The sequence below is a fragment of the Pyrus communis genome, chromosome 16, assembly GCF_963583255.1.
Source record: "Pyrus communis chromosome 16, drPyrComm1.1, whole genome shotgun sequence".
NCBI lineage: Eukaryota > Viridiplantae > Streptophyta > Magnoliopsida > Rosales > Rosaceae > Pyrus > Pyrus communis.
Window position 1 is genome coordinate 7,868,932 of NC_084818.1, and position 11,171 is coordinate 7,880,102.

The 11,171-nt window shown below is 38.6% G+C and overlaps 2 protein-coding genes across 2 annotated transcripts; one reads left to right on the forward strand and one right to left on the reverse strand.

The window, feature by feature from the left end:
* Positions 1 to 170: 170 nt before the first annotated feature.
* On the reverse strand, positions 171 to 4,862 carry LOC137720464 (mRNA-decapping enzyme subunit 2-like). The gene is made up of 9 exons (XM_068459533.1): positions 4,669 to 4,862; positions 3,794 to 3,902; positions 3,312 to 3,463; positions 2,684 to 2,811; positions 2,332 to 2,427; positions 1,547 to 1,699; positions 1,155 to 1,258; positions 1,000 to 1,067; positions 171 to 679 (listed from the first exon to the last, which is right to left on the reverse strand). The coding sequence occupies exons 2-9, from the start codon at positions 3,871 to 3,873 to the stop codon at positions 489 to 491; spliced, it is 972 nt and encodes a 323-aa protein (XP_068315634.1). The 5' UTR covers positions 3,874 to 3,902; positions 4,669 to 4,862; the 3' UTR covers positions 171 to 488.
* A 3,802-nt stretch (positions 4,863 to 8,664) lies between these two features.
* On the forward strand, positions 8,665 to 11,142 carry LOC137719982 (GCN5-related N-acetyltransferase 4, chloroplastic-like). The gene is made up of 3 exons (XM_068458969.1): positions 8,665 to 8,950; positions 9,425 to 9,821; positions 10,667 to 11,142. Exons 1-3 carry the CDS (start codon positions 8,764 to 8,766, stop codon positions 10,965 to 10,967), a joined length of 885 nt encoding a protein of 294 aa, XP_068315070.1. The 5' UTR covers positions 8,665 to 8,763; the 3' UTR covers positions 10,968 to 11,142.
* The last annotated feature ends 29 nt before the right edge of the window (positions 11,143 to 11,171 follow it).

An 11,171-nucleotide genomic window follows, 5' to 3' on the forward strand; every position in this document is an offset into this window, starting at 1 on the left:
GGCATAGTCCCAGTTGGGTTCCAGTTTAATAGAAATCAAACTCAAAATCTCCGACCTACTAGTAGCCATTTTTTCTATGTAATTCAGGGCATTATAAAATGTCAAAGCAAGCATTCTCCCGTTAGAAAATCTTGAACTACGAGTTGAAAAACGTAATTAAGACACCAGAATTCACAAATGAATATTTGTAGAGGACAAGGCGCAAGAGCAATATATCCCAATGAAGAACACAAATCACGTTGCTGTAGAATCTACTGTTCTCGTTCATCATATCCGTCTCGGAGTTTACAAACCGATCATCGACTCAAAATGCAGATACTTTGCCATGTGTGGGTTTCTAAACAGGATATACACAACCCCACAACTGAAAATCTAACACCAACGATGTACATCTGACATGAGGGGCAACTCTCCAGTACTTGCGAATGCAAACGAACCGGAGATATTAACGCAGCTATGCAAACTTGAACCGCTTTACAAGAAGCAAGTTACATTGGAGAACGGAAACCAGCATCAATTGCTTGCAAGACTGGAGTGACGTCAAACCTGAAGTTTCTGAAACTCTTGCCTGCTTCTGTGTCTGGAGGATGAACTTCGGGTTCAGGTTTAGTTGGTTGGCTCTCCACTACCATGGTGCTACTCCCTATCGAGCTGCTTTTTGCATTCCACACGCTGATTCCTAAGAAGGATGAAAAACAAAGCTCATCAGAGAAGTGGAAAAGAAATTTCAGTACACGTGGGTTTTTACAAGGACCAATGACAACTCAACATTAGCGTGAGTGCTCAAGTTCGATTAAACTTGTATACTACAATATGCCAGCACTACTGTAACCTGGGTATGAAAACCGACGTCTGGTGGAAAATTAAGTATGTTCATATGCTTTGATTTCTCCAAGTTTGTAAGATTCATCTTTCATTTTCCTTTTCCTTTATCCCACAAGTTTAACATAAACCTGAAGCTTATAGGCTACCGAAAGATTTCAAAGGAAGGGGAAGAACCTTTGAGAGGCATATCAGGTCTTGGAGCAACCGGGGACTGATGTGATAAAATCCATGATTTCATTGTTCTGTTAGAAAACATCGATCCTATTAGACATAGCAAAAAGTTGGAACAGTTGAGAAAGTAATTAAAGTTATGAATCAAAATAACTTACGCCAGAAAAGGTGACACCATGTAAAGCTTGAGGCCGGTGATGCCACGAGATATCACATCATCACTTGCAGGCTGAAGATCATCCAGCCGGTGCCATGCAATTTCCTGCAAACAAATACAAACGGTGTGCGCTTAGCCAATGATATTGTGCAGGAAAAGAGGGGCATATATTCTATGAAGCGATAATGAAGACATTAAATAAAATACAGCCAAGAAAATAAAAACCCACAAATTTAGTACTCAATAAAGAGATAACTCTGCAACCTTACCAAAGTGTAACCAACAATGAAAACTACAAGTAGTGTTCCTTCAGAATAAATTTCACTAAGAAATTTAAAACTCCGTGAAAACATAAATGATGAAAAAAACGTGGATGCATTAAGAATCACATACACTGATCTCCTTTTTGGTGAGTGGTGCAAAGGCAGTATCCTCCCTCACACCAGCAATAATGTACAGCCGCACCCTTTGCTGTCCAAATATAACTTCAATATACTCGTCTTTGTCAAGAAGATTTGTAACATCAAAACCTGTTTCTTCCAGGACCTGCATTCACCACAAAGAACCAGGTCATTTATAACATATGGAGGTTCACAAGAACTGTCTAGATTGTGCGTGCCTTTAGAGAGAAAAAATGACACCTACTGGTGTTAAGTTTCATACAATAAATTTCCTAGTAACATGTGCAATTTCCATTGGATGAAGCCATAAAACCAGACTATTCTCCTAACTCTATCACAATGACAAGGTCCAAAAACATCCTCAGTCTCCTACATGTCAGAGAGTCAGGAAAAAGTTGAGTTCTGAAATGTTTCCTTCCATACACACTCCTAATGTGTCACAAAAATATAGGGCAATAACATTGTTATGGAATGGATATGAATCGTAAAATCATAGCGCCTGTAGTTTATCTTGTCTGCTCAGCAGCAAATCTTATTACCTTAAGAAGATGAATATACATGCATCATGGAAATAAAATGTCAGATTGAATATTAGTTGTGCACACACCACCCACCCTCTACCCTCACGACACATCCACCCGCAGAGAGAAACATAGAGATTTAATTTTTTACAAATTGTCAATTTCACTGGTTCAAGGCTGTGAAACCTTGCTGTAGATATCCAGGGAAAAAATCGATCTGGATTAAAAAAGAAACTGCCATTTGGAAAAATCTTACTTCTCTGATGGCACATGCATGGTCTTCTTCATCTTTGTTCTTTTTGCCACGAGGGAAACTCCAGCTTGATCCTTTCCATCCCTTCACGAGTAAGCACTGCAGTTGGCCAAATGTAAATTAGTACAACAGAAACAATCGCACTACTTTAAGAAAGCTCTCATATTTGACCAATAACTTCACCTCATACAGAAGGTTGTGTACGGACATAACAAAAACTTATGATATCGACCAGTCATCAAGTTTAAAGATACCAAATGGTTTACAACATTAGAAAAATAGCTTTTAAAAAGTCGTTCACGTTCAAAAAGGGTTGAACTTGGGAGGTTCTAGAATCATTCACAGAAATCCTCACCCTTTCAAAGGTTTCATCCAAAATGATTGCGCCAGTTACAGGAACCTTGACCTTGTAAGAAGTGAAGTCCTTAAATATGTCATCTATATGGGCAACATAAGGTTTTAGAACATCACAGCTGTTAAACACTGCAAAACATTAAGGAAAATAAGGCTGCACTAATAATGGGAGGAAATTATAGATGGACTAACAAAAAGATAAAAATGGAGCAAGGGTATGATAAATTGGAACAGACAAACCATATGTGGTACACAAAAGGTCCATAGGAATCTAAGAGAAGTATACAAGTGATACAAGAAATTCAGGCATACAATGTTTTTGGTTTTGGTGGGGTTGATACACATCAACATGGCATAGCTAAGAACTTCAAGCTTTGCCAACCATAGTGTCAGCAATGCTTTCAGACGGAAATTGTCAAACTCTCCATATGTGCAGGAGCTGCAATAACCAATTTGGGCTATGCCATGCATGCGGAAACAATACAATGATGCTACAGGAAAGCGGGTATTAAGCTAGATATTGCCAGTACAGGAGAGAGGGCGTGTGGGGACAGATATTTGTATGTTGACTTCACCACGGTGTATAAGAAACAGAAAGGAAAATTTGAGTCATTGACTGCAAAGGATACATAAAGAAGTGAACTCCTTCAAACTAAATGACTTCAGTGATGGATTTTTCTCCACTGAGTTGTCCTCATAAAACCAATGAGCATACTCCACGAGAAATAAAAGCCTCTCAAATGATTGCAGGTCTTCTTTTGGCACATTTAGAACAAACCGACTGCCAGTAAATGGTAAAAGAAAAGATTCAGATGTATATCTAAACAAGTTAGAATAACATAAACAAACCCTAAGCAGAAGGAGGGAGAATAACATAAACAAACCCTAAGCAGAAGGAGGGAGAAAGGAAGACCAAACCAATTGGCAATTTGAATCTTATTTTAATGAAATGAAACTGGGATGCATAAAAGGAAAAGCTTTGTAGAGAGAAAATTGCACAATTCATCAACCTTCCAAGTTCAGTACATGATCGTTTGTTGTACCTAGGACTCGTCACTAAAAAGCGAGAGGAGAACAATACTAAATCTGAAAAGAGTGTGTCTTTACGGACCTGCATAGATCATCAAGGAGTTCTTGGGGGGGGAGGCCGTTCTTCAGTAAAGCACTCGATGACCGAGGGAGGCCAGACATGGCTTCCCTTTTGCTTCTTGCTTTGTTTCCTGATATATTTAAAAGCAAAACAAATGTAAATGTGGGTAATTTAGGATATGCTCCAAAGTTCAAAATCTGCAACCTAGCTAAGCAAAGTAAAATGAAACTAAATACGAAAAGTCTTTAGTTCCATAATATTCGTTGACGCACATCTTTTAAATCCTCAGCATTTAAGGCTACACTGCAGACGTTGCAGCTACGATGATGGGCTTTCTTCATCTTTTAGATTTTTTGAAAAACAATGCACTAACACCATAAAACACACAAACTTACACTCAAAAGCTCTAGAAATTCCCCTCATGAATTTAATGAAAATACTCGAACTTACTTTTTTCTTCTGTTTAATCAATTCAGCTTGATTCCACATTACTACAACCATTTCCCCTCTCAATTACTTTCTTTTCTTCCTTTTGTCAAACAATTACAGCCCAAAAGCACAATTTATAACATTTGTGACAATTTTTGAAATGAAATAACAACATATGTATCGCATATATATACCAATGAGGCTAAAATACCCAGAGAGCCATAGATTTCAGTACAATCAGTCGCTTCTAACTCTGAGCAAGCCAAGCTGACTGAATTCAACAACAACCATGATTCAATGGATTATCTTTACCACCAAATCTAACACAACAATCCTAAGAAATTACTACAGCATCCATCCCAGTGCTTTCAAACGTCGTAGTTTGAAGCGGCCGAGATCTCGCGCCAGTAAATGACCCAACAAATTGCAGAGAGAGAGAGAGAGAGAGAGAGAGAGAGAGAAGATACCTTGGTGTTGAATGTTGAGTTTCGTCGAGGGAGTTGTGGATAGAGACTACAGTTGCTGAGTTTATTGGAGGGGCTTTGCGAAGAAGAAGGTGGGATTTTGCGGAGGGGGAGGACTCAGATCACTCAGCGCCTGTGCGACTGCCGAGAGGTGGAAACCTATGAAAACTACACTTTATTTATGTCCCCAATGTGTTTTCTTTTCCTCAATATTTCAATTTTTTCTCATATGGTATGGGCTCTTAAACTCGAAAAATTAATGGTTAAATCTTGTATATTATTATTCTTCAATTTTTTTTTTTTAAATATCCAAAATCACTCAAAAAAATCTTTTTTAAGCTTTGACACATTGACTGCATCTTTTTTGTAGACATTTTTCGCAATTTCACAATTTCACAATTTTTAGATGATTTGAAGTGAGGGCTGTATGGACCAAAACTCAACACGACATAGTTGCGTTAACTCTATTAAGATGACAAAAATGATCCTTAAAAAGTTGGCAACATGCCCAAAAAAAATGACGGATTTTTTTACAGACATTGACTACGATGATACATTGACACTATAAATATAATGTTAGTGATAAAGAGAACGAACCAAAAAAATGCTACAACGAAATCAGATTATTGGTGAAGACTAATGAGAATGAAGCTTTACTAATTCAGTTAACTGCTAAACAAACTAATTACTGCGCTTAATCCAAGCAACTGTTAACCAAGCGAGCATGAAAACTAACACAGCCATGATTCTTAATACAACTTATTTATTTGTATGGCTTTATAGGTTAACGTTAATAATTAAATACTTAACAAAATCCTGCAGAGCAATAGCCCATGGTCAGTTTGTGTAAACAATATTTTGTAGCTATTTGCACATTCAGCAAGCTAACGTCCTCCATTTTCATTTTCCTCGTTGTGAGCCCTCCATGCCAACTGTCAAAAGTGAATCTTTTTGTTATATCTGCAGACATTTGGAAAATAACTGTTTACTACGTTGCCTTGTATTTGCTTGCAGGAACTCGGGTGGCAATGACACTCCAAAGTGACGAAAGTTGAGGTTTCACTATAAAATTAATTGGCAATATGGGAAGTAGTCAAACTTACTTATAAGCTCATGCAAAGTCTTTCCTCCAATTAATGTGGGACTCATTCTCAACACGCCCCCTCACGTGTAGCAAATTTTTAAGCTTAATACGTGAACAACACAACAGGATGACGTGGAGCGCGTGGCCGTTTGGCTTCACGCGTGGGACAACCTGCTTTGATACCATGAAGAAAATTGAAGTTCCACCATAAAAACCAATTGGCAATATGGGAAGTGGCCCAACTTATTTATAAGCCCATGTAAGATCTCTTCTTACATCAATGTGAGACTCATTCTCAACCATGAGTGGCTAGCGAATGCTATAGTTGCTGTTGTTGTGTGCCTGACTTTGGTGTATCTCCTTTCATATATTCATCTTCCAGGTTATTGTTCATCTCAAAGCAGTTGGATTTTTACGGTGTTGTTGCGTTCTCGAGTGAATGGTGCCATATATATCGTATTAATTTTTACGGAGAGAACTTCACTACCTTGTCTTATATTTAATTTTAAACGAACTTGGATGATTCGTCACTTTCTCTCTAGGTGCCAAGAGAGTGATTGTCCTTTCAACGTGCGTGCTGTTTGACCTCTCACTTGCTGTTGTATTTTTTGGTATATCGTTCCACGATTTACCAGAGACACATCCAATGCTGTAAATATAAGTTTCTGTTAGCAGTGCACCAACCTCCTGGAGTGTCCTTACCTCTTACTTCCTAATTTTGTACGTCGTATACCAATGAAACTTTGTACCTTGTATTTACGCTCATAAAGCTGTTTTTTCTCTGCGAGATCCATGACGTTACTGAAATATCACTAATTGGAAAATATTTTTGTTTGTCCTTTCAATTAGAATATCTAGATGTATGGATATTTACAAATACTATATGGTTTATGAGGTTGTGCATGTTGTAGATACAAGAAGCAGCTTTGTATGAAAAACGAGATCCTAGGTCGTATATGTCTCTGTGTTCTCTTACTCCTGGAAAGTTGACGAAGGAGGTTGAGCAAATTAATGAAGGTTTCAGATGCGGTGGAGGCAAAGTTGTTGATCTTGTAACTTTTTCTGTCAAGTACGGTTGTTGGACTGATGATGACAGTGACGGTGGGTTGAGCAAATCAGATATTCCCCCACCATGCACGTTGACGTTGGTAGCGTACTCATGGTAATGAAAGAACAATGCGAGTACTGCTTGATACAAAAGGTTCAAGACGGTGGACTCTTGCTATCAACGCTGATGAAATGGAAGATTTCACATTCAAAGGTACAGTAAACTTCAACTATGTGCATTATTTGATCTCGCTGTGTTCGCATTCGTGTTTGTAGATGAAGTGCTAAGCTGAAAAGTTCAGTTTTGTACCACGTATGGATGGACTTAGCTTTCTCTCACAAACTTTTGACCTCAGATGCAGAAAGTCCGGAGGAATTGGTTCTTTGGGTGACATGAGCAGCGTAGATATGGATGGCACATTATTCAGTATTCCGGACAGAATGCACCGACAAGGTTCGATATTGCACTCTTCTGGTCACAGAACTCTCTACCCGGATGGCTCACGAGGTTGAATGGAAGAGGGACGAGCACACTCCACTTCTAAAGTTAAGAACTGAGATGGGCATATTGACTCCTAAGTCGAAGGAGTTCTTTCAAAGCTTCATCCTTGGGGATCGCTGTTTGGCAAGTTCATGTCCCCCACGCCCTTGCATTTTTGAGCTGTCTTCCTGCTAATTTTTAGGTGCTTCCAATGTAATTTATACGTTTTGCTTGCAATTACATAGGAACTTTCAGATTGAAGAAAATAAAATGAATCATGTATAAGCAGACATAAATTAAACGGATATATGAGTTTCAATATAGCATTACCGTCATCATTTTCAAGTGTAATTAAGCATGCAATTTTGTATTGAAGACATGATCAAATGACTTTGCGCTTATAGTGATATGTTGTTCTATCCGAAACCTTAAAGTCGAGTTCAAATTATAAATCCTATATGCATGATACTCGTCTTTTATTAGAAAACAGAAGTTCATCCATACATACTATTAACACATTAGCAACGACAAAAACTCCGTTCCATAGCCATACTATTGTCCAACAGCAATTAAAACCTTTGGCTTCTCTACAGACATCATTTGTTCACATACAAGATTTGCATGTGAAGGTTGAAACGACACCTTCACCGTTTACAACTTTACAGGCTTAACTTACACCACAAAAACATGGGTTTTATCCATTACCCCAACGAAAAATAATGGGGTTTTACCTTTACCTGAAGTGAAATGGAAGAAACTGAGATACACACGTGTGGAAGGAAAAGTTAGGGATCTGTTTGATACTATACTTGAATTTAACGTTTTAAACTCAAAAACAATTTTTGAGTTTTAAGCCTAAAAAACTTGTTTGGTATGACTATTTTTAAAAACTAAACTCAAGACTAACTAAAAAAATATAGTATATTCTCTAAAAACATAAAAAATGAGTTTTTAAACTTACACTCACTCATTTCTTTTTTCTCCCTCCTCCCCTCTCACTCCAAATCTATCTCTCTCCTCTTTTTTTTTACCTTTTTTGTCTCTCCTCCAATCCGCTCTTTTCATTTTCTCGATTCTTTTTCTCACTCCTCTTCCTCTCTATCCAACCCCCTCCCTTTACTTCAATCATCTCTTACTTTCTTTCCTCCTCTCTCATCTTTCCTCCTCTTCTGCGACCTCCTCTTTTTAGATCTCTTTGTTTAGTTTAAATCACAAACCAATCAAATTTTTTAATCTTAAAAAATAAATTATTTTCAAAAAATGATCTTAAAAAATATTTTAAAAAATAATAAAATATTTTAAATAGGATGCCAAACAGACCCGACGTAATACAGTTAATTTTGGCGTGAAACAGTGGCTTCCTCATCAGATCAAAACACATTGGCTTCCCTCATCATGTGACATAGCTGAAACAAACCCCCAAAAAGAAAGAACCTGAATCCGATATAGAGAGAGAGGGGGAGGAGAGAGAGACAGGGTCCAAGAAATGCGGACGATACCGTTGGGAATATCAGCAGCATCCCCAACTTCCTTAAACAGCTCCTTCCTCAACACTCTCAACCTCAACAGACCAAACCCGCTTGTTCCTCTTACTAATTCCACTTCTGCCAGGGTTCCTGTTCCTGCCTCCACCTCCACTGATGACTTCTCTTTCCTTAACTTCTCCAAATCTGGTGGGTAATCCAAAAGTTTCTGTCTTTTTACTTGTTTATTTCAATTCCTTAATTTCCATGTCAGAAGGTTTTTGGGTATTTTGTAAAATTTAGTTTTGTGTTGACTCCTCATTTGGGTTATGAATAATCAAGCTTAGTTTTTCATTTCCCTTTAGTTTTTCTGATTTGTGTTGGCAATCAACAGAGGTTTTTCCGTTTTGGGACTGGTTTTGTAGGAAGCACTTCGTTCATAATCGTTCTTGCTAGAAGCGCTTTAATTAGAAGCACGTTCGTGTTCTTATTAAAAACTGCTTTTCTAGGAAGCACCTGCTCTGATCTATAAACACTTTTAAGTGTCGATCGTCAAACATGATTAGAAGTGCTTTTGTTTGTCTGACGCAGCTGTGTGATTGTCTGTTTTATACTCAAAAGTCATACGGGAAATTTGGGTTTTTGAGATTCTATTTGGATGATTTTTTTGGTTATTGGGTGTAGGAGTTTGCAGAGCCAGTCAAGTGGCTGATTTATTTCCCACGGTGTCTCCCGAGATTGTGGTCCGGGAGGCACGGTTGGAGGATTGTTGGGAGGTGGCTGAGACTCACTGCAGCTCTTTCTTCCCCGAGTATTCTTTTCCCTTGGACTTTGTTTTGAGGATTGACCGGCTGGTGGGGATGCTGGCCGGATTTTCTCTGCCGAATGGTTGTAAGAGAACTTGTCTGGTTGCTGTGATTGGTAATGCTGGTTATGAAACGTTCCTCTTCAGGAGTGATGATTTCAAGGTTGGCGGTTTTGATGGGAAGTTCAGTCTCAGTAGGAGGTATGTGGCTGGAATATTGACTGTGGATACCGTTGCTGATTTTCTTCCGAGAAAAGGACCTCTTCGTCAGAGAAGGTAAGTTCATAATTAGAATTTTTCTTTGACTGTTAAGCCCTGAGCAGCTTATAGTTTATGAGTCGAGTTGAATTTCGATGAAACTTATTTGTTAGCCATTATAGAGTTGAAGTAAATCAGTACTGTCGTCTATGAAACACCGGTCTTTTTTGTGCAACATCATTTGAACTGTTTATCATCTTGTTACGGAGAAAGGTTTTTATTGTATATCAGAAGCTTTTTTCATGACACAGCCATCAGATTAACAGGATATAAGAGGATCGATTTGTTAATTTCTTCACTGATTAGTGTGGAATCACAATTAGCTTTTCTGGTCCGCTTTATCAGCGCACAAAAAACCATTATCTTTGCAATTGTTTGGTTTCGCCCCTACTTCTTTTGATCTCCGACATCATTCCCCTTGGCCTGTCTATAGAGAACCTCATCCAAACCAATTACGTGGGTTTTTCCCAGGCCCTTTCCCAGCCTCAACGCCCACCCTTGTTTCCTTCCCTAGCCCTTTTCCGTGTCTGTTCTGAATTTCATCGCATCAGCTGTTGCAGCTCAAATATTCATCTCTTGTGCATGTGCAAATGATGTGTTCTCATCTGTCACGAATGTAGTTTCTGATACATAGGCGAAAAGAAATTCTTAGATTCATATCGCACATTAGAAATGATATGGTGTTGGCTAGTACCAACCGTAGACCAACTATGGATATTCAGTTTCTTGTAATCGATGAGAGTTCAACTCTCCGAACCCTTAAATCCAGTGACTTCAGATGTTCAATCCAAAATGTGGCAAGATATATAGCTCATCTGGTATACATTCTTATTTACGTATGTGCATGGATTTTTCAATCGCAGGACTGGAGTTGCGTACGTATCAAACGTTGCTGTCCGGGAGACATTTCGACGAAGAGGAATAGCTAAAAGGCTAATAGCAAAGGCAGAAGCCCAAGCCAGGAGCTGGGATTGCCGTGCCATTGCACTGCACTGCGACTTGAATAATCCCGGGGCCATAAAGCTGTACAAAGGCCAGGGTTTTAAAAGCATCAAGGTGCCGGAAGGAGCTAACTGGCCCCAGCCCAAGACCGGTCCGGACGTTCACTTCAACTTCATGATGAAGCTTCTGAACCCCAAGACTTCTGGCTTAAGAAACGAATAAGACGGACAAAAGAAGAGACATTTGGAAACACAAAAGAAAGAGGAACAAAAACTAGGATGTTTGAGAATAGGTTGTATATAATTGTGCAAGCTTAAGATGAATCTGTGCTACTAACTTGTATTTTTCGTTGGATAAAACTCTAATTTTGTAAATATTTGGGGGGAGGTACGGTCGGAGCATCTTCATATCTTGTGAAGATATACT

What these genes read in the sequence shown, in the direction of transcription:
- LOC137720464 (XM_068459533.1), bottom strand. Translation starts at nt 3,873, where the DNA reads ATGTCTGGCCTCCCTCGGTCATCGAGTGCTTTACTGAAGAACGGCCTC. An exon ending in ATGGTGTCACCTTTTCTGGC is followed by an intron (nt 1,068 to 1,154) that starts GTAAGTTATTTT and finishes GTTTTCTAACAG; the next exon opens with AACAATGAAATCATGGATTT. An exon ending in ACCTGATATGCCTCTCAAAG is followed by an intron (nt 680 to 999) that starts GTTCTTCCCCTT and finishes CATCCTTCTTAG; the next exon opens with GAATCAGCGTGTGGAATGCA.
- LOC137719982 (XM_068458969.1), top strand. Translation starts at nt 8,764, where the DNA reads ATGCGGACGATACCGTTGGGAATATCAGCAGCATCCCCAACTTCCTTA. An exon ending in CCTTAACTTCTCCAAATCTG is followed by an intron (nt 8,951 to 9,424) that starts GTGGGTAATCCA and finishes TATTGGGTGTAG; the next exon opens with GAGTTTGCAGAGCCAGTCAA. An exon ending in GGACCTCTTCGTCAGAGAAG is followed by an intron (nt 9,822 to 10,666) that starts GTAAGTTCATAA and finishes TTTCAATCGCAG; the next exon opens with GACTGGAGTTGCGTACGTAT.